This window comes from Melozone crissalis, unplaced genomic scaffold (assembly GCF_028551555.1).
Source record: "Melozone crissalis strain CALT ecotype California unplaced genomic scaffold, PUWL_Pcris_2 ptg000027l_1, whole genome shotgun sequence".
NCBI lineage: Eukaryota > Metazoa > Chordata > Aves > Passeriformes > Passerellidae > Melozone > Melozone crissalis.
Genome location: NW_026535805.1, coordinates 28507843 through 28531132, shown reverse-complemented (window position 1 = coordinate 28531132; position 23290 = coordinate 28507843). Strand labels below are relative to the sequence as shown.

The 23290-nt window shown below is 37.7% G+C and overlaps 1 protein-coding gene across 4 annotated transcripts in view; it reads right to left on the bottom strand.

Moving 5' to 3' along the window:
• The window catches only part of CHRM3 (cholinergic receptor muscarinic 3), a 262324-nt gene that overhangs the window by 111225 nt on the left and 127809 nt on the right, over window positions 1–23290 (bottom strand). For 2 of the 4 annotated variants that reach the window (XM_054280128.1, XM_054280129.1), the window contains exon 3: window positions 13444–13548. The exons of 1 other annotated variant lie outside the window; for it this stretch is intronic. In XM_054280128.1, coding sequence (XP_054136103.1) covers window positions 13444–13548 — 105 coding nt within the window. Of the gene's footprint in view, window positions 1–13443; window positions 13549–23290 lie in introns of those variants that run through there. One more of the 4 variants, XM_054280130.1, reaches the window with a different exon arrangement.

The window sequence follows — 23290 nt, the reverse complement described above, 5'->3', positions numbered from 1 at the left end:
TAGAAAATTTCTATGGAGACACTGATTACATGGAAATTAGAGTAAATTTTCCTAGAAATCAGCCAGAACATGAGGAATGAATTCCCACAGAAACAAAGAACGAGCACAGTCTTGCCTCAACACTTTTTATTGTACTTATCAGTGTGACTGCTTCAGGTAACACCTTCTACAATGGAACACAATACCATGTATGTTTTTTTGTGTATGTGATAACTAATCAATCTGCATCCAAAAGATATAACAATACTGCTGTGGGGAGGACAGCATTAACAGAGATGGAGAACAACATCTAGGAAACAATCACTATGTCTTGCGTAAAGCAAGAGGTGGTTTGTGTTTCAAAATCCTGTTGCTTATTGAATAGGAGAGTGTATTTTGGTCTAAATTTTAAAAATTTCTAAAAAACTCTCGATTAAGAAGCTTGAGTTATGTTCTACTGTTTTGCAGTTTCAGTCTTTATAACAGAAAATAGTCTATTAAAGAAAAAAAAGAAATCATACATTTAGAATGACCAATCCTGACTGCAGACATTGGGAAGAACCCTGGATACAGTACCATTACTGCATATTTTTCTAGTGGCCTTTGGAGACCATTACGCTAGAATTCATTTTTCAACTATTAAAACAGAATCATGAAATCATAGTGACATTAAACAGCTGTACTTCTGTGCAATTTTTGTGCTACAGCAACCTTAGCCCTTGTGTTACTTGTCAGCTTGCTCTATGTCACGCTTTGAACAGAACACGCATACAGCATGTTGATTTTGTAGAATTTTTTTCCTTGCAATGCCAATCTGTGTTAATTCTTTAACCTCCTCTAAAATCATACTGAAACTTAGACCATACCCACTCCAGCCCACTTGTTACAGCCCTCTGTGGAGGGCTAAGCATAGCAACAGACACAGAATCTGCACCTGTGAATAAATAAGAGAGTGCTGTGCTTGCGGGCAATGATGTTCTCAAGTCCTTGCTACCAAGATCCCATCGGAGCTGGGAGCATCCAACACTCTATCCATGCTTCCTATCCAGCCACTATCAGAAGTTGCAGATTAAAGTCTCCTGTGCTGTTTTGAGATTAGTAGTATCATAGAAACATTCTGCTTCCTTGATCTAGAACATTTGTGAGAGACACACATGAGCCCATTCAGTCACTGCTGGCCAAGATGCACGTGTTTTTCCAAGAGAGGTGCTTGCACATATACAAAGATTGCTTGGGCTTGGGTTTTCTTTCTGATGAAAAATAGATACAGTGGACTATCCCCACCACCCCACTTTTCATATGTCTGCACAGGGGTGGGAAATGAAATAATGCACAGCTTTTCCCAGTGGAATAGTGTTGCCGCTGCTTTTCAGATCCCTGTAAATGGGGCAGAAAAATCCTGGGTTCATCTCCCTCCCACTAGCACAAATCTCAGAAATCATGTGCTTCTCCTCACTGACCTAATCCTCACTCAAAACTGAGTTTGATATTCTGGGTCAGGAAACTATCAAAAGCATATAGTTTCTCTCAAAAAAAAAATTCTTGTTGAAAACTTAACGTCCCTTAGATGCTTTCAGAATGAAAAAAATAAATAGAATTTTAAAAGAAAAAATAATGATGAAAAAACATTTGATATCTCTGATTAGCTTCAATTTCAAAAATAATTTTTTGATAATGAAAACAAAATATTAAAACGTGCTATTCCATTGAACTATACATTTCAAGAAAAAATATGTTTTCATTCATGTAAGGCTTATATGATACTATTACTACAAATCTAAATACAAACTTGAGCTTTTTTAAATCATTAAGTTAATAACAGACCAAGAACAGTCACCTGCTCTTCTGTATTTCCATTATCATATGCTTATCCAAGCCCCATAAAAAAATGGAACATCAGAATTCCACAGTTTTCAGTTATGAAAGCAAATGTAAAAAAAACAAGTGCATGTTTACATAAATAGGTAAAGAAAGGAATCCCTTTTGATTAATCTTCAGGGAACCTTGTACACCTGATATAAAAGAAATATACTTCCTTACATTTTGGGATCTTTATAGCACAAACTGATCTAAAAAGTAAATCCAAAAAAATGTATTATTTGTTCATGTGAAAATTGCCCTAAATGAAAGAGGATTGAGAAAGAAGAAACCAATGAAGAGTAGTTTGCGAGTTTGTGTTTTTCTCAAATACCTGATTCTTGATCTTCTTGTTCCCTACACTGAAATAATGGAAGCTCCTCACTGCCTCATGGAGATACATTCAGTTTGCACACAAGACTTTAAAGCAATGATTTAGAGGGATTTTTAGCCATAGGAAGTAGTTTTGAGATCTAATCACTAATGCAGCAAAACATGGACTCCCTGGAAGTTGAGGCTCAAATTCTGGCTGGCTCATCTCAACCTTTCATCTTTCAAAGGTAGATTAAATTCCATGTAGCTTAGCATATAGGGGTCCTCCATAGGACATTAAAAAGGTGAAGTCCTATCTCCTCTAAGTGTTGTTAAATATAACATCTTTTCTCCTTTTCTTACCCCCTTAGAAATGAATCCTAACAACTTGAAATCATTTTTCTAAATACATTTCTCTTTTACAGACGGCTCCCCACCACTCTGTCTTGAAGGTCAGCAGCTTTATTTCTTTGATTTTTATTTTAGCATAACAGACCCTCTTCTATAGAATTGTTCTATTCCATGGGCAGCATTAGTGGAATCAGGGCCCAAAGAAACACAAGCATTTCTTCTCAGTTTAAGATGTCCTCTTTTAATTTCTTTAAACTGCAAAAAGCTCATCAGACACACTGAAAACATTGAAATAAAATTTAAAACTATCTTTATAAAGAGGAAGAAACCTCAGCAAATATCAAAATAACTGTTGACTACCTCCTACAAATTCCTATGTATCCCTGTCCCTACTGAGAAAAAGTCTTAGGAAATTAATGACAGTGGCTACTACAGCTTAAGCTGAAATTTTTAGAGCTAAAACTGTTGATACATATTACAAGAATCAGCAATTGTTCATGTGTGCACTAGGGATCTAATTTAAGCATTTAATGACAACTAATGCATTATACAACCTCATAAATTTTGGTAGATACTTGGTACAGTTTGTCTAAAAGGCTTCTTCAGCAATTACAAAGAACACTGAAAAATTGCTAATAGAACCTGTGAATACGTACAATATCTTGGCAAGAGAAAAAGTGGGAATTGTGGATTCTTAGTCCTTAGGTTTTTGATTTTTTTCCCAATTAAATAAAAAACGTATTAAGAAAATTCAATTATCAGTACTTTAAATCTTTCTTAATCCTGACTGGGGTTTAGGCATGTGATCCAAATAGTCCCCAAAAGAAAGAAGCCTAAAGAAAATGGATAATAATGATTGGAAAACCTTGGCTGCTCTTTGGAAAAAAAGAAAGGAGTGCATGCATGGGAGGAAAATAAAACTGCAGTTCATCAAAGAGGCATTGGCTTACACAAACAAAACCAGAAACTTGAGAGTCTATATTCTCTCCCCAAGAAGCCGTATGGAATACTTTGGTATACAATGCAACATATTTTCTGTCAAGAGAGAAGTAAAACAATATAGTATATCACAGCCAGTCTTGGTGCTCCCACATGAAATACCTTTTGTTTCCTTCCTCTGGGTCCTTCCAGTACACCTAGCTCTTATTAACCATGCAATGTCTGCTATTATTTCAGAAGGGAAGAATACACACTTTTTAAATTATTCAAAGCAACACAGCCTAAAGATCTGGCTCAATGCTTTTGAAGATGCATATTATTACAAATGTTGCTGACAAATTTTGTGTTAAAAAGTTGCTTCTCAAGCTTTGTTTAACAAGTTGTTCAAGGTGGTAAATGCCAGCCAATGACAGGTTTATCAGCCCTCTCAAGCCTCCAGCTGTTGAAATCCCTTTGCACAATCCCGCTTGGGCTGCAAGAACCTTAGATTAAGTGGTACAGCAGCGGTGCCTAAAGTGCACCTCAAAATCAGAGAGCAGGCTGAGAAGTTCCCACTTGCAAGCTGTGATTGCAAAGGGAATGGTCTACAATTACATGCAAGAGACCCTGGACAGCAGAAGAATGATGTAGAAGTCACAGAACAGTGGAAAAACCACAGAACCACAGAAGTGTGAGGGTTGGAAGGGATCTCTGGAGACCATCTAGTCCCATGCCACCACCATGGCAGGGTCATCCAGAGAAGGTTACACAGGAATGCATCCAGGTTGGCTTTGAATGTCTCCAGAGGGGACACTCCACAACTTCCCTGGGACATTCTGTGCTCTGACACCCTCAGTGTAAAGGAGCTTGAACTATGAGGCAAATGCTAAAAAGTGTGCACAGAGAAAAACTGAAACAAATCTTGAAAATGCTTTGGCAGACTGCCCTTTAAAAGTAAAAGCAAAAGGTATTTGGGTTACCAAGTCTGAGTTCTTGCTCCCTTGCCACAGAACACCCTGCTCTCCATTGAAGAAATTCTCTATTGATCTTTCCCAAGTCCTGCAAAACCTTGTCTTGGGCATATTCTGGGCCATTGTGTGGCAACACAAATTTGATGTGCTTTTCTTGAAAATACTTTTCACTTCACTTTAAATGAATCAAATAAGATAAGCATCAAAGCAACAACAACAACTCTTTTAATTAATTACATTAATAATTTAAATAATTTTGAGAAAGGTTTCAAATTCAAGAATCATCACACATCAACTATTTTACACCTAGAACACAACCATTCCTAAATTCTGCTCCTTAGTGTCAGTCTGTCAACACAGGCAACCTGTTAATATAAATTAATACAAGGTATGGAACATTCACAACTAAAATAAATGTAGAGGCACACTATTAATTTCTTCTATCAATCACTAGGGTAAGTCTTGCAAAGCTCTCCAACAAAGTAGTTACAGTGAATGAGAGTCTAAGTCTTCGCTCATGCACAGTGTACCAGTGCGTGTCTAAGTCAGTGTACCTGCTTAATTTGCTCCCAAACAATGAGCTTCAGTCACAGCCACCTTTTCAAAATCTTCACTAAAAAGATATTTTAAAACATTGTGAACATATAGAATTTTTTTTTCCTGTGCAAACAATTGTATTAAGTTAACTTTAAATCAGTATAGAGACAGATGTTGAGAGTCATTTTACCTTAGGGTATGATCATTTCTGCAAGAGGGTCCAATGACATTCAGGTATATTTTCAGAAGATGTGCACTGGTATGAAAGTATAAGCTTTGTAATTCCCCCAGCACCAGGCAGATCAGCAGCGAACATCTTGCTAGAGTCACCTGTGAACCTTGCTAGCTTTCATGCACAAATGATGCACTGTGCTCAGGAAGGAAGTACAGATCTCAATTTTATAATGGCATCTACAATGGAAAAAAGCTTGAAAAATCCAAGAGAAATAGTACAAATGCAGCCTCTTTGTCTGGACCATTTCCTTCCTTCCTGCATTCTGTGCTTCAAAGCAACATTGATTATTGACTGTAGCTGGACTGACACCTCCAATGTGATATCTGCTAATATTTATATCTTGATATCAGCCACTAGCACATCACACACAATGCATTCCCCAAGAAACTCATACGTTAAAAAAGGAAACAACAGAGAGATGGCTAGCCTCTATACAAGTGTAGTATGTTTTACATTGCATCCTTACACATTTAGGTTACTTAATGCACCCTGAAGTATTTCTGACTTTAATGCTGCAGTATTTCATCTTCAATTGCTCACCACAGTGTTCAAAAGGATAAAAAAAAAAAAAAAAGAGTATGATTTGAGGGGACATTTCAAGACAGTGCTATAAAATCATGAGAGACAATATGAAAAGCACAAATATGAGGTAGAGAAGTCATTCATAAAAATGTAACTAGAAAAACAGACTGGCAAGGTGTTGCCATACATACAGAAGATTGAAAATATTTTGTTCTGAAACTTTTGAACATTTTGGAATTAAAATATTTTCCATTCCACATTAATTTTCCATTTGAAAGCTGACTTTAAATTACGGTGAAACAACAGATTCAGTGGACTTACAACTTTGTTTGCCTATGACTTGTATTTGGAATAAATTTTCCAACAGTCCATCTACTGCCTTGCTGTCATTCAGAGCATGGGTTGGTGGTTGGGTGGCAGTGCCTATGAAGTCAGACTGCGTGATTAAGTGCTCAACTAGTGAAGTGAACAAATTTGCAAATTCCAAAAAAGTCCTCACTTCAAAGTTCCTCATTAAAGGAATTCCACAGCTCCTCACTGCTTTGGCTATGTACCTCTATGACAACAGTATAAATATTTCTGTGAAATCCTAAGGTTATATCACTGTGATAACAACTGTAAGTTCCTCCCTAGGTGCTTGCACACGAAGGTTTACAAGGAGAACTTGACTGTCACCTTGTGCACTGTTGGTCTGGAGAGGGGCAGGCAATGCAAAGGGAATGCAGCTGCAGTTAGAGCTGGGACAAGGGACAAAAGGACTGCTGACCCCCCACACCATGTCTTCAGTGTTTGCTGTCTGCCTGAATTTCTCCAAGTACTTTTGTTTCTTTGTTATTGTCAAGCAATCAGCCCTTAGAGTATGGCCCGAACCATCTCAGTCTGTTGAGTTTATTGGAGATTCATACATACATATACCTACAGAAATATGGACCCTGTTGCACAAAAGTTTCCAATTTTTGATGAGGAAATACCTTTTTATTCAGCCTACCACAAACCATCCCAACTAGGGAACTGAACAAAATATGTGGTGATATGTGCATCATGAATGCATCTTAAACTTACTAAAATATTAAAAAAATACGTTTGTTAAAACATAAAATTATTATCTATTTACTGTAAAGTTGGTCAAAAGGGATAGGAGATAAGAAATGGAAAAAAAAAGTACGGTGAGGTTAATTGCCTAATAAAAATTGTTTTTTTATATCTTTCATAGAATCATAGAATAATGTGCTGAAAGGGACCTTTAAAAGTCATCTAATCCAACAGCCCCTGAAATCAGCACACACACCTTCAGATTGATCAGGTTGCTGAAAGCCTCATCTACTCTGGTCTTGATAACTGACTTCTAGAGATGTGTCATGCACAGCTTCTCAGGGCAATGTGCTCCAGTGTTTCACTACCCTCATCATAAAAAAAAGAAAAAAATCATCCTTAAATCGAGTCTGACTCTACCCACTTTCAGTTGAAAACCATTAACCCTTGTCCTATCTCAAGGCCCTGATAAAAAGTCCATCACCATCTTTCTTGTAGGTCCCTTATAAGTATTAAAAAGCTGCAATAAAGTCTCCCTGGAGTTTTCTCCAGGCTGAACAAACCCAACTCTCTCAGCTTTTCCACACAGAAAAGAAACTCCAGCCCTGATTATTTTCAGGTTTTTCCCTGTACTGAGGTCTGCACAGCTGGACACAACACTCCAGGTGGGGTTTCACCAGAGTGGAGGAGAGGAGCAAAATCCCCTCCCTTGCCCTGCTGGCCATGTTGCTCTGAATGCACCCCAGGATATGGCTGGCTCTCTGGGATGCAAGAGCACCTGCTGGGCCATATCCAGCTTTTCATCCACCAGTATGCCCAATTTTGGAGAAAGTTAAAAAATAATACAGAAAAACTCCCATTTTCCCCAGTACAGTAACTTTGGTATTTCATTGGGGTTCATTACCTGTATTGCTTAACCACCTGGCAACCATTTACAGTAGGAAGAAAAGCTACTTTTGAACTGCAAACAAATAGTATTGGAGGGAAAAAATTCTGTAAAGCAGAAAGGAAAAAGAAATATTTCCTTCGTATATAAAACAAAACTGTAATCTTATTTAAATGTTAATGAAAAAGCTTAGAAATTTACGAAAGAATTTTTTTGTTTAGATTTTTGTGACAGTCTCTTTACTTTTTTCATAAAACTTAAGTTCTGCATCAACAGAAAACATGTCTAAGCTTAGATATTTTTATGTTATATTACATTATATTATATTATATTACATTACATTATATTATATACTACCTTTTTTTAAATATTATGCACTACCTTTTTTCCTTGAGGTTTAGCTAGCCTACTTGAAAGTCTCAGGTCAACAAAGTTTTTATTCAATCCAGCATTAGTTTCAATTACTACTGCTTTTTAGAAGCTTTAAAAAAAAAAAAAAAAAAAATATATATATATAAATTAGGGGAAAATATGTGCATGGCCTCTTTTTATATATTTCAATAGTCTTAATATCTAGCTGTAAACATTTATTTTCCTACATAAAAATAGTTCTAATAACTTGAAATTAAGTGATATGAAACAAAAAGCACATTTTAAACTTAGGTAGGGATTAATTTGAAGTTAACGGCTTTTTTAAAGTTGACTTGAAAGTGGAAATAAGTGTCGATTATGGGACTGGCCTGCTTTTATTATACAACCTGCTTCAGCTCCTGTAAGCTTATATGTGCTTAGACTATCTCTACAGAAAACCATACTGCAAAGCTGTCGATATTAGAGAGCTTGGCAGTACAAATTTACTGCCGTCCTTGCCCTTAGGAATGACAGCCTGATTTGGTTCTGCCTGTAAAGTCTCGTCACGGGGTGAAAAAGGAAGGCAGAATAAATCACTCTTACAATTAGATAGCTCACTAAGCTTTTCCAATAGTTTCCTCTCCTAGAAGACATATTATCTTCATATCCTATCAGGCTCTCCCTTGCCTGCAAGTTATCTTTATGGAGTAGGGAGACTAATGGATTCTGTGGCTTGTGTTGCAGTCCCTGCTCAACTGTTACCCATGCAAGCACCCTGGAAAGAGCAAGCAGCACAGTCTGGATGAGCAGACTCTAAAATATTCCTACAGAAGAATAGGATACAAAACCTCAGGCTGAGCTGAGAGACTCAGTTCCAGTAGGGTTTTGATAAAGCTGAACATTTGTGACACAGCAGTGGTAATCTTCTATCACAGCCTGATTCTCAGAGTGTTAGTCACTCCTAATAAAGCACTGAGAAATGAAGGAAGGCAGGCAAATAAAACTAAAATGAGCTACTGAACACAGGGGCTTGGAACACAAGATGGGAAACAATTGCTCCTGTTGCAATGACAATACTTTTAATTATATATAGTCAATGAAAAATAAACTATTAGAGAGAGAATAAAATACTTCCAATTAATGCAAGTAATGTAATGTTCAAACTTAAATGAAGAATTTTTCTCTTGGGGGTTTTGCTGTACTATTTTATTTAGCCTAATGTAATTTAAATTATAAACAGAATGGTTTTGTAAGCCCCCAGAGAAATGTACTTTATTTATAATGTATTTCCTTTGAAGTGGTTATGGAAATCATGCTCTTCCTGAAGTTTGTATTTCACATACCACCTACAGCTACAAGCTACTCAGTCTTCACAAGTTAAATATGATCTGTCTGGTGAAGTGTTTCACAAAAAAACCTGAGATTTTTCTTAAATGCCAGAGGAAATAAAAATTTGTAATTCTGCCAAGTAATAGTCTTCTCTTCAAAAAAAGTTATTGAAAGATCTTTGTTGATAAAAGTTATGTTTTTTTCAGAGGGAACGGAACTCAGACATAGTCACTTCACTTGAGTTTTTAATGCACATGATGAAAGAGTAATTGTTTATGCTATACTCTAGAGAAAGTTTCAGCTGGGAAAAATTATATTTTGTATACTTAATTTTAAACACATAAATATTTCCATCTTTCATTTAAATAAAAAATCCTTATAAATTTAATTGTACTACAAAGGGCAGGAGGAAAATTACAAATGCCTAGTTTGTGTCACCTTTTATCCCCCAAGTAATAAAGTTATATATTTACACATAAATAAGCAGCTATGAATGAATAAACGGAGCCTCAGTCTGTGTGCTCTCCCCACCATCAATAGCTACTGCATCAGGTAGGTGAAATAACTAGAAACAAAGAGGAAATTGTCTCTAGAAAATTATTTTTGGCCATAGTTCCTCTTTATAAAGCACAATAGTATCTTACTCTCATGGATGAACTGCTAGCTTAACATGCCAGCACAGACATACAACAGTCTGAGCTGTGATGCTTCTCCTGAAATAACATCATTCTAAGTCACTTCAAAGGGAAAAGACAATTAAACACTGCAACTGCTTACAGCGTGATTGCATGACAGCCAGCCACAGATTGCATGTACTTTGTCAAACTCCTCTTCTGCTCTAACCTACTACCAAAGTGGATAAATAAATAACTAGACAAATAAATTAAAATACAAGTTTTCGTTAGTCTTGGATTAGGAGTTTGAATAATTTTTCAAGGGGTAATATATAGGAGAAAATGTTTCTTTTCAATCACTTTGCAAAATAGACTTCAGTGCTCTGGTGTCAATTTCTGACTGAGTTGGTAGATTTTATCAATATCAAAAAATTTCAGGCAGATATTTAAATCCATGAAAACATTTACAATCAAATCTATGAACAAATATGAATTAATTTTTACTGTTGTGGTAATGAGTGATGCAGAGACCCCAGGCAGGTGCAAAGGAGTGCTTTTTATTGCCAAAAACCTGGCCTTTTGAAGAAGTTAGCAGGTTATCAGTTCACACAGTTTGAAGGCTCAAGCCCAAGTGAGCCAGGCACCATACAGCACGATGTGGACATGCAGCAGTCACACAGCACATCTCTCACTCCTATCCCAGCTGAGTCCATCTCTCTGTACTCCTATTCCAGCTGAGTTACTCTCTCATAGCTCCTCTCTACTTAGCCTAAGCAACAGGCTGGAGCTATGGTTCAAGGCCTTTCCTTTATAAAGCCTTACCTACTGGTGACGTTTTAAAAATTGGGGTTTTTAAAATAATCTTTCTCCATATACTACTGTACAAACTTTTTAAGAGTAAACATAAAGACAAAAGCAACCAGTCCTGTGGCTCAGGCCAGGATGGTTTGTTCTATTAGGAGGGTGACACAATGGGACTCTCTCTTTTTCCCTTCTCTCATGGAAACGTATGCTCTCTCTTTGTTTAGCTTCTCAATCTAAAATAAAAACCACCCCAAAGAGAATTCATGTTTCCATCATTGTTTGGAGAAGACCTGGCCTTTTAGTTGGACAAGCCTTGTGCAGGCAATGCCGCTGGATCAGGCTGTGTCACCTGAGGAAAGACTCCTTTGGAAATGCCCCTGGATGAGAACTGTGCAGTTTGGTGTTTGGTTCCACTTTCCCAGACCCTGCTCTTCTTAGATCAGACATTATCCATTTCACTCTTGAAAGTTACACCAATTGTGTTAGAAATTGCCCTTGGTTTTAGAGATCCAAGATGTACCACAACCTTGGCAAACATATGTGCTCTGCTAAAAGCTACTCAAGCACAAGTACTACCTGCATTACATGACAAATGCACATCACAGTGTCCATTATCCTTGCATTTGAGGTGAGATTTTAAGATTCTGGCAGCCCAGTCTAGCTAATGTATCTGTGCTAAGCAAGATAATGCTGTTACTCTTGATAAATGTAACATGTTCAGCACAACTGACAAATTCTGTTTACTGCTCTGCACACTTGTGGGTAATAAAGACCATTATTTTATTATTTCTTTTTAGATATGATCCCTTAAGAGGTAAAATGGCACAGTGTAAAGCTAAAGCAAACCATTAGATTTATTAAAAGCATTAATGGCTTTGTTACCATTAATTTATTATAAAGAAAAAACCCAAACAACAGATATCAATCCCTGGCTTGGTGCTTTCACCCTTCTTTTTTGGCTCACTGTTTCCACATGGTCACATCAGAGTCTAAGTGATAAATATAACATGTGTATAGAGGAAGGAGATGTGGACAGTAACAAAATGTACAGAAGTTAACTATATGAGCGTAGATACCCTCTTTATTACTTTCCTTTCTGACTAAACAGAGCACGGTTCCAGTTTCTTTCAGGTATCCTGAAATTTTGCATCAATTATAAAATTTTCTGCAATGGAACAGTTATGCCACTGACACCTAAAAGTAAAGATATTCTCTCATTCTCCTCAGACTTGATATCCTCTCCAGCATAACTAATGTCTTTTGGGATTGCTTCCTTACCCATCAGTTACAACTGGGAAAGATTTTGGATTCCAAAAACAGAAAATATTAATCTTTTTTCTATTCTAGAGATATCAAGAAATTTATGAATTATGATCACTTAAATTTAATTTTAACCACTAAACCAGAAAAATATGTTTTCACTATTTATTAATAAAAATACTGCTATCCTAGGAAAATAAAATAAAAGAAAGAAGGAATCCCAAACCACAATATTTCACTTTTCGCAAAATACCTGAAAAACATCTGATTAAATCTGGAATGCTCAATACAACATGAAAGGCAGCTGTGTATGTAACAGCATGCAATATACCTTGTCATAATTTCAGGATAAAAAAGCAGGGATGAACATTGTTACAAGATTCATCTGAGGCACCTGTTGTTAAAACTGAAGCCATAAAAAATTCAGCCAGTACATTCTGAAGATGCTTTACTGAGATGACTTAGAAACCTTCTCCAGACAGAACTGAGTGACTGAAATCCCAATATGCTCCAGAAACAATCATAATAAACTTCCAGTGTCACAATTCCAAAAGAGAATGTGAGGAGAGCTGTTTGTTATGTGCAGAGACTGTGCCAGCATGTGTAAATACAGGCTGTCTAAACCACTGCTACACACCCAAGTTTACAGCTAATTCCATAAAACTAGAAATGCAAACCAAGGTAGAGCTTTTACAGTGTAAGGAATCTAAAAGAAACACAAATTAGAATGTAGGCATAAACTCTGCAGCTTACCCATTCATGTGAATTATTTTAAGTGCCACTGCAATTGAGACATGAAACAGCATAGCATACAAGGGAGAAAGCAGTCAAGAGACAATAAATGCTGGCAATTCAATCAGAACAATTTAGTCCTTTGCCTAGGTCTGCTAGCTCAGAGGGAGGCGACTTGTTGAAATTAAATGCAACTAGCATATCAAAACAAAAAGGAAAAACATACTTTCAAAGAAATTGAATACAAACCATTGGATTAACAGCTCTTCTATAGCAAAACTGAATTATTCATGCAGGTAAAGCTGTTCAGCCTTGCTCTTACCTGGCTAGCTCTTATTCTGGTAGTTGTGTGGCTGTAGCAACAAGAAGCTCAAGGTTTACTAGCTGCTCCAAAGCTCATTCAATTTCTCTGCTGGGTTTTCTGCCTAAGCTGAAATTTTCACCACTGCAGCTGCTACTAAATTACCCTACAGGAATGATGGGTATCACCTGTTGTCAGCACCTGCAAGTACTTAAAACAGATGCAGCAAGAAGACCAAACACATTGTGACAAATGACAGTCTATTTTTGTGCTTCTGTTGACAATAAAACTCATCAAAAAGTTGCAGGGTCGTAATGTTATAAGAGTCCATAAATTCCAAAAGACCTCGACTCCACAATGTGAGCACTGTTGCCAAAACCCAGACGTTTTCCAATATGCTGAATACTTTTACAGATATAGTGTGGATATAAATAGGGTATATTGAATTTTACCTACATGGTCCAGTGAGGATCATCAGAGCAGCTAGTTGGATCAGACACTGTAATTCTGTGAACTCCCCTTTTGGAAACAAAACTGGTACTGTGTCAGCATGTAGGCTGTGAACAAAGCAAAAGATGGAACAATTATTAAAACAGATTACAGAAACATGGGGGAAGCACAGCCATATAAGCTAAAAGGCCTAATTTGGAGGAAGACAAGACAAAAGGTTTTAATATTTTTTATTGCAAAATAATACTGTTTGTTGTTTTCTTTTTTTTTTTTTCTTCACAAACTGAGAGACCTATTTGGAAATAGAGCAACTCAAGCACAAATTTATCACAGAGAGATGTGGGGCAGTGGTAATAACATGGTACTGACAGGCCTTTGGGCTGCTCACTCTTATCTCCAAAGGGCTATGTATGATCACAGTATTTTCAGATGATTTTGTTTTTCAAACCTGGTGACCAAACTGGAGTAAAGACAACAGTTTCTCCAATATAGTATGAACAGTCATAGAATCACAGAATACAAGGTTGGACCTTTCTTGGCAAAAGCACAATCTTGATAAGATAACACAGCAAACTGTCCAGCTGAATCTTAAAATGATCAGTTCTAGGGGATCCACCACTTTCCTAGGGAGCTTATTATTGTAAGGCTGCAGCAGCAAGCAAACTCGTGTAGCTTGTGTCTGAAAATGGACACCTCCAGCACAGAGGAATGATGAGCCTATTCAGACCAAGGAGCAGGTCACCCCAAAGGTAGCATTAAGAACTGGGGTCTCCTTTTCTTCCCCAAATCATGCAACCTTTCAAGCTAACCACTTTAGAAAGTTGGTCTGGAATATAATTTTTCAGGTAAAAAATGTAACAGAGGAAGCAAAAATACTAATAATTAAAACCTAAATAAAACATTTTCCTCTGCAGAAGTTGTAAATTTCTGAATTCAGAAGCAGAGGAGAAAGACTGACTGACCACCATTTCATTACGTATAATTAGGGCCAAGTAGAACCATGTGCCATTATTATCCCATTTATTGCCTGCCATTGCAATCTAAGGCTTCCAGACCCCTCTGAATAACTTAAGAGTGAATCTAATCAAGATGTTTCACAGTTTCTTAGCGTCTCTTACCAGGATGCCAAGGGATTTTACTCCCAGGTGTTTTAAAAAGGAGGCAACAGACCAGAGAAGGAATATATTCACTACGCTGCATGTTCAGTTTCTCAGGAAAAAAAACCAAAACTCAACAGCAACAGCAAGGGTGAGGGTACTAACAAATCTCAGAGTATATTCCAGTTAATGTTCCGAAGGGAAGAAAACACACATTCACCACCCTTGTACATTGCTGCATGCCAGCCCAGCACTTGTAACACAGGTCTGATATGCCTTCAACCATGAAGGTCTCCCCCTCCCCTGGTAAAACACCCTCCTGGAAGAAAGCTGCTCCCTCCACTAACCCTGTGCTGCCAAGAAGGGCAATGAGTTGGAGTGGAAGCCAATCTGGACACCCCCTTGAACCAAATGAACACAAGAGGGGCAGTATTTGAATGAATGAAAAGAAAGGAAACAAATCAGATTAAATACGTCCAGAACTTCCATCGTTTGTCTTAAAAGGAGTGCAAAGCAATTCCTAAGTGGACATGTCAGTGTGGCAACCCTTTCATCGATCCTCTCAGCCCAGGATCGATGTTTAGATGAGAGACTATCACTGCAAACACACTTCCTGAAACATTTTTTTCCCTAGGCATTTCTCGGCCTAGCCATTACACCACTAAAATGCTCTGTTCCCACCACTGCTCCCAGGCTGACCACGCACAGGGAGCACAGCACAAGGAAGCGTGTCTGCACCAAGGGTCACGTGGCAAAGAAGGCAAAATCTCAAAGAGAGAGGCAAAGAGCAGCCAGGGAGACGATGTTCATCATCAACCCCCTCCCACCTGAGAGGGTTTGCACTCTGTAAAGCTCTGCAAAGGATCTCACGGAGCCCTCGGTGCTAAAGCTCGATCCTTTTGAACAGGAAGGAAGGTTCCAGACTTCTCAAGACAGCAGTTCTGATTTTAGTACTTCATTCCAGCAACGCAGCTGTAATAATTCATTCATGAAGTATAACTACAATTTACATGGCACATACCAAATTTTGTTTAATTGAAGTCCCTAGAGGTCCTTAGTGGAATGTTTACAGTGTCAACAATGTGAAACAACAATGTGAATTGCTCTTAAAATACTTGAATGTTTAAAAATTAATTGATGCATTTTTTTTAATTCACACAGTATAAATGTTAAAAAAAACTTCTTATTTACACTATCAATGCAGAAAAATAACTTAAACTGCTACATGATGAAAGTCAGTTTTAAATAACTTGCAAACTTTTAAGACTGCAAAACAATTGAAAAGAGAAGCCTTTTTTAGTTAGCTGAGCCTCCTTTTAGTTGAGGAAATTAAGTTAGGAAATTAAAATTTGAATTTTGATAATTCCCCTCTTATCAATTTATTATGCTTTTAGTTAGAAAAAAACCTAATTTGTTATTAAATTAGCTTCTCAAGCTATTTTCAGTTTTAAAAAAATCCATCCCAATAATTTTAGTTTTGTGCCATTACTACCAAGATTCCATTTTTACCCTCCTAATAATGCAGGCTGTGACTCAGAGCTTTGGAATTCATTGCCTTAATTTACAATAAACTAAGTGGTCTCACGTTAGCTCGTGCTGTTTTTATATTCAGCTACAAAGGGAATACACTCTGCTCTTGGTGGAACAGCGACCAAGGCCCATTGACAATCCAGCTTGTGCAGAGCATCAAGCTCCAGTTAAACAACCCTGTCAACAAAGCCCCATGCTAGATATCAGCATGAACCCTGGACTTATTGAAACCACCATCAGCTACCTCTAATTTCATGTACTATGTCTGTGCTAGAAAATTCAATTTGAGGGGTGCTCCTAGGCATTGGCACCCAAACTCTGCCACGAAAGCGTGAGCAGGGCTTTAGCTTGGATGTGGTCTGGGAGGCAGCACTGCCAAGGAATTTGTGTTAAGCTCTGCATACATGGGCACACTCCGAAGAGGAGAGCACTGAAATTTGTGGCATCACAAATACAGCTGTTATTTCAATACCAAAAAAACCCCAAACTGTAGTCAGGACACGCAGGCACCCGGTGTTCCAGGTACAGAACTGAAAATCACATTTTATGACTTGTACAATTCCTTTCCTATATTCATGAGGATCCCTACTTAAAACAAGAAGAGACTCTGTATGCTGCCTTTACCTTTTAATTTATCTTTGATAAAATCTCACTTTTATCAATTTATTTTTGATAAAATCTCACTTTGATAAAATCTCACTTTTTTCTGACTAGAATGTCAGAAAGGCCCCTAAATAAGAGAAGTATGTTTTTTTTTAAAAGCAAAACTATGGATACAGTAATTTCTGTCCTGTTTATTTGAGAAGACAAATTTTCATGCATTGACTCTTCACTTAGAAAATTAGTTCCCATGTTTCACCAAGTAAGAAGTTCCTCTCTATGAAAAATAAAATTCACAGACTGGGAAAACTTTATACATAATAAGGTAAGTATTTCACATGAGTGTGTATCAAGAGAGATAAAGTGATCTCACGTGTTGCAATCTTTTAAATGAATTATGTTCAATTTTTGCCTTGTTGTGAGGATAAAAAAAGGTCTCAAAAATGTGAGCTTGTTACATATTTTTATGTTCTTGCTGAAAAAACCTATTAAAAATCAACACTTTTACACATGACTTTTTTTTCAAGCTCAAAAACACCTACAGTGGTATCTAAATAGATAAAAAGCATTTTAATAGTTGAATGACTATGAATAATAATGAATATGATTCTGATGCCAAAAAAAAAAAGTCAGAAAAGAGGCAGTTTCTGTTTCCAATGGATTTTAAAGAGCAGAAAATATTTTTATTCTTAAGCTTCAGACGCAAAATGTCTGCAAGATGGAAGAAGCATCTCTCCCTTGTGCTTCTTTCAGTGGATCTCATTAGACAGAGGTTAGGATCATTCTGGACCAAGACAATATCAAAGACAAATCGTAAAAGATTGCAACTGCAATATTTGTACACTTGAAAAGTGCCTCCCCTGTGACATGACAAAAAAATGTGCAACACATAGGTCATAACAGAATTTCTTTGCAGGGACAAATTCAATATGAGAAATTCATCCAACTTGTTCCACCTATATTTATTCATGATGGCTAAAACCAATCATTTTATGCTCCTTTTGTTCAGTTCAATAGAGGTAAAAACTAATGATTAACAACGTGATTTAGGACAATGGAATTGATGAAGACACATCAATTCACGGTACTGTCTTAGCCAACTCTTCCAGTTGCTGAAGAACTAGAAGCCTTTATTTTAGTTTGAAGTTCTGAGGAGTATGGTAAAACAAAACCCAAACATTTCAGATATGATTTTAGTTTGGTAGTCTCATAGCTCAAAAATTGTTCAATCTAGACATATCACATTTGTTTCACTCTAGAATAGTGACTTCAGTGTTTTATTGACAAAGCTGAGTGCCTATTATGGAAATACTCAGTTAGGACTGCTCATCATAAAGGTGTTCAACTAAGTTCAGTTCACATACAAAGCATCTCAGAAGTGCACTAAAGTGTCTGAATAATCAGTAGAATAAACAGCTAGGAAAAAGGAAAACATCAGGAGAAATACACTAGGAGAATACTTCAACATAACTGTTCTATTGCTTATATTTTCTACATAGCTGGCATATAACCCCAAAAGCTTTTTAAAATTTGCGAAGTGAATAGACTCTCTCTTTGATTGTTGTTCCTTCAGGTGCTTACTGATACCTGACTACTAATGTCTCTAACAAGATTATAATTTTACACTGAAATCTTTTAAATGTCATGTATAATTTTATATGACACTAAGAGATAATAATGGTTAAACGGACCAAAACAGGAAGCTCACTATTTGGTATACAGTTATCAGCATTAATAATTTAGTAAGTGGTTCCACTTAACTTTAGATATCTTTGCAGTCACAGGCATCTATCCCTGAGCTGTACACGCTGCATAGTCAACACAAGAAAAGCTACCACACCAAAGAACCATTTAATAGAGCTGATGTGTTTTATTTGTTGGCCCTAGGATAAGATGAAGTGAGATTTAGGAGGATCTCATGCTCACCATCCATTATGCAGCACATGGAAATCTGTTTTGATGAATTCCTTCCTGAGTGTTCATTTATCATGATCCCATAGTGGTATTGTTAATTGTTTTTACCAATCCCTTCCATGCACTGTTTAGTCTATAAATGTTCTGATCAATCCAGCCACTTAGAGTGAGATTAGGCTCCACTATGCACATGGGAAAAAACCCCATATCCCTGCTTGTAGAAGACAGCCTTATCTGAAAAAGATGTCCCAAGCAAACACATGGCTACATTTTCTTTCCCACAGTTTTAATTTAAGAGTTACTTAGAAGTTTCAAGATATTCATGACTCCTGTATTAACAGCCTTTTCTCCACCCATCTCTGCAACTAATAAGCCCCCCCAATAAGGTTTTTACTGTAACTGATTACTCTAAACACACACAAAAAAAAAGTCTCACAAAACAGTAGACTTTTCAATATTTTAGAAAGTATTTGGGTGTGACTTATGTACACACGATACATCTGGTGTGTTAAATCTGAGAGAGTGGGAAAGCATAAGTAAAATTTTGAATTATCATGAGGCAGCTGAATGTGCAGTGAGTAATATGCTGCTTTATCAGTTGGAAGCAGATGGACTTTCCTGAAAAGGGATTGTAAGTGTGTTAATGGAAATGTGCAGCTTGCTCACTGGAATACCCAGGTAGGAAATGTCCCATAATTTGGCCTTTCCTAACTATGCCTGCCAGGCAGTACAGGAAAATCCAATGAATGATGAATTTCTTTCTAAACTCCATTTTGTATCACAGATATACACAACTACCCAAAAAATGTCTTAATGAAACATCTCATGAGAAATTATGGGATTAATGATGTTTATAAGCAAAAGGAAGAGACAAGATGTTGACAAGAGATGCAATAATCTCAGATACTCTGTCACCCTGTTTTTTTAAGATTTTCTAAGCCTTCTGATGTTGACATTCTTGTAGTGAACTTTCTCACACACTTTCTGTAAATAACTCATTGTTTTGCATTCCTTTATGGAAGAGGAGAGAGTTGATAGACTGTTAGTTTGACCAGTGTCATTGGAGAGGTGTCACTGTCACCCTCCAATCCCTGTCACTTTTGGAAAACTATTAATGTTAGAGTCAGAAAATAAACTTCCCTTTTTTCTTCACCTTGAGAACAGTGGTGTGTGCTTGTGTTCTTTCGTGGCCTATAGTGACATCACTCCCCTACCAAAATCCCCTCTGTCACATCCACAGAGCAGCCACCAGCCTGGCATGGGGTCACCTGCCCTCCTCCAGCCTCACCTGAAGCTCTTGTGGAGCAGGTGCCTTGCCCTGCCTGGGGCCAGGACCCTGGGACACTGTGATGGAGATGTCCACACCATCTCCTGGGGCTATTCCCAGGCACCCAGAGGGTCCCTGGGCAGGTAAGGACAGCCCTGCGTGCCCCAGGGACAGCAGCAAACATGGCAGTGCTGACACACCCTCCAGAGCAAATGTCACTTGAATCAGTAAAACAAAATCAGCTAAGAAGCCTTGGATTCACCTCTGCTCTGGGCATCTTCCATGCTGCAGGACGCTCTGCCAGGGAGGCAGGGATGCCTCATGCCAGGCGCAGCCTGTTGCAGCTGGCTCCAGGGAAACCAGCCCAGGGTACGGATCAGCCCTGCAGCTGCCCTGGCAGTGCCCTGCGGCCCATACAATACACATCCCTGCGGCCCATGGAGAGCCCAGGTGGAGCAGGCTCATCCTGAGGGACAGCAGCCTGTGGATGCCTCAGGCTGGAACAGGGAGCAGCATGAGAAAGGAGTGGCAGAGAGGAGCTGCCATCAACTGAGCTCAACCCCTGTCCCTGTCCCCCTGTGCCACCTGAAGGAGCAAAACCTAAGAGAAAACTTCCCTGTGGGGAAACAGTCCTGACCCTCTCTGAGAGAATACTGTAAGCATGTTTTGGGACTGTAATATGTGCCTTTTCTCATGTCTAAAAACCTGTTAACCTCTTAAGATCAATAGCAGACTGATTCTCTGTGCAGCTGAAGTTAAAGATCTGTAATTAATTTTGTATTGAATTAGTAGACAGAACTTCAGTATTGGAAAAAGCAGCTCAACAATTTCTTTCTCTTACCAATAAATGGAATTTTTTGTTTGTTTGTTTATACAAAATAAAAGTTAAACAGCTTTTGCCTGGTGGGGAGAAGAGATGAGAAAGGGAAAAAAAAAGAAAGGAATTATATGTGGAAAGATAAAACCCCTGACATGAGGCTTTTGTGTCATGCCACATTCTTTCATCAAATTCACAACTTAAACAACAAATCACATCCCCAAAATTACAAAATATACTATATCGTCCCAATGCTTTACTAAAACTAGAAAGCCCAGGGAAAATAAGCCAGTGGCTTTGCTATCATGGTTTATCTCTTCTGCTCAGATAATACAGGTTTGGCTTTGCTCAGGATTTATTTAATTCTGAGTATTAGGGAAAGCTTGGAACCGATTACTGCCAAGGGCAGTAGCAATCAACATCTGTTGCTGATATACATTTATTCAGATGAGTTAATATGAGTAAAACAGTGTAAACAGCTCAGAAGTATACAAACTCAGTGGTACAGGAGATGAGGCTCTAATGGGATGGATCTATGAAACAGGGCAATGACCTATCCCCTAAGCAGGAGAGAGGATCAGGGCAGACCATGTGCTCTGTGTGCTTTGACTTCCACAGGCAGTGTCACAGGAGCAGGCACTTCTGACTGATTCCCTGTAATCACTCCTGCCATGCTGCTCTGCTTGGCTGTCCTGGGATTTCACAGGTCATTATAGCAGTGGAAGCGCTGTCACCTCGACTAAATGTGAAAGTACACATTTCTCTTGAGAACTGATGGCAACCCCAGCCATGTTTTCTAGCTGGAATTAACGTGGGCTTTGCCTATACTCGTTTCCTTCTACACTTCAATTTAATCGTCTTCTGAATTTCAATTTAATGAAACAGAAAGTGTTGTTTCTATACATTCACAGAAGAAGTGACGCTCCCTAAAGCACAATGATTCTGTTTTCACAGTGTTGCTTTGGAAAGCAAAGAAAACGCTTTTTCTGATAGATTATATGACTGGAGGTGACTTAAGTTTTTTAAATATTTCAGAAAAATTAGACGCCTTAGAAACTGGGGAGAGGGATCATACCTGTTTTCTTTCTGTTGCAGGCTGAAGTATGGAAATGGAAAACCATTTTCATCTTCAAGGAAAGCTTAACCATACCAGACTAATCCCAAAGTGATATGAACCAATGCTACCTATCAGCAATACCAAAATTTTCATGTACCTAGCAAGATTCTGTAAAAAACTAAACTAAACTGGCTTTAAGCCAATAGCCAAATCTGAAGGTAAGATTAAAAGTAGTCTGGTTAGACTGGCAGGAACTGCTGTGTTTGGCTTTATTATTGCCTTTCCCCGGACTATGAAAAGCAGTGTCTTCCCCACAAATAATGTTTTACATAACATCTTATCCACATCTACAGGCACTTAAGCTATTGCCAATAGCCAATACACTCTCTCTTACACTCTCTTTCTAAAGTATCCTGTAATTGTGGCTTTTGACCCTTTAAGTTACATATTCAGTGGCCACCAGGAACACACCAGTAAAATATTTTATGAACCTTTTGATCTAGAAACTTACTGAATAATTGCAATGCTGGGGAACAAGCCTTAAAACCACAGGTACTTCCATTCCTATGGTACACAATCACATTAGCTTTATGTTTCTGCTGAAGTAATGCAATTCAAGGCTTAATAACAATATTAAATTGCATAATTAATTTAGAGGCATTAAAGAACACCAGGATGTATTGAGACAATTAAGATCTTTAGCAGCATTACCTTATGATATTTTCTGCCTCTGGAAGGCAACATAGTACTAGCACACCATCAGCCCAAGCAAAGGCTCTCACTGGGATAAGATTTTAAATTACTTAATAAAGACTTTAACCGACAAAAATTCAGCGATCATCTCATGAAGTTCATAAGTCAAGTTAGGTCCTGATTTATTACAAGCTAACAGTTGTAATTACAGAAATTAGGCATCTTGCTGACATTACAGAAAACATGACAGAAAGCTCAGCTATTTTTCTAAGTGCAGCAAAAGGAAAGTCAAAGAGAGAGTGAAAACCCTCAAGGCTGAGCTCAGTCTTACATTAGTGTAACAAAATACCGATGCAGAATAACCAACAGAAGTCACTGTGCTTTCTGTTCTCCTTGCCAAAAATGTGTCAATATGGGTAACTTTTGAATTACCTGCATTCAGGAGGAATAATACCACTCTAATGATACAAAAATGAAAAGTGCATCAATTCAAGAAAACACTCAATTTTTTTTCCATCAGAACTATTCCTATGGCTAAACTTCCCAGAGATGTAAGAAATGCTCTGAAGAGGGCTGTTGATACCATTAACTAAACTGTTTATTTCATTCTGATGTGAATCATTCTTTGCAGGAGCCTCTCCCCAGGATCACAGGAAAAAGCCCACTGACTAATTTAGATTAAATATCCAGTACCTAGACAGGCAACTTTAGTCACTTTGGATTCTACCCAAAACTAAGCCAAAAGTCTGAATAAAAATCTATCCCTTTCCTTCTTATAAAGCAGTGATATCCTCAAGGTCTGAAGATATTTCAAACCAGAAAATATCACCCTCTTCCCCATCATCTGAAAATAGTCTGAAATCCACTGATTGCT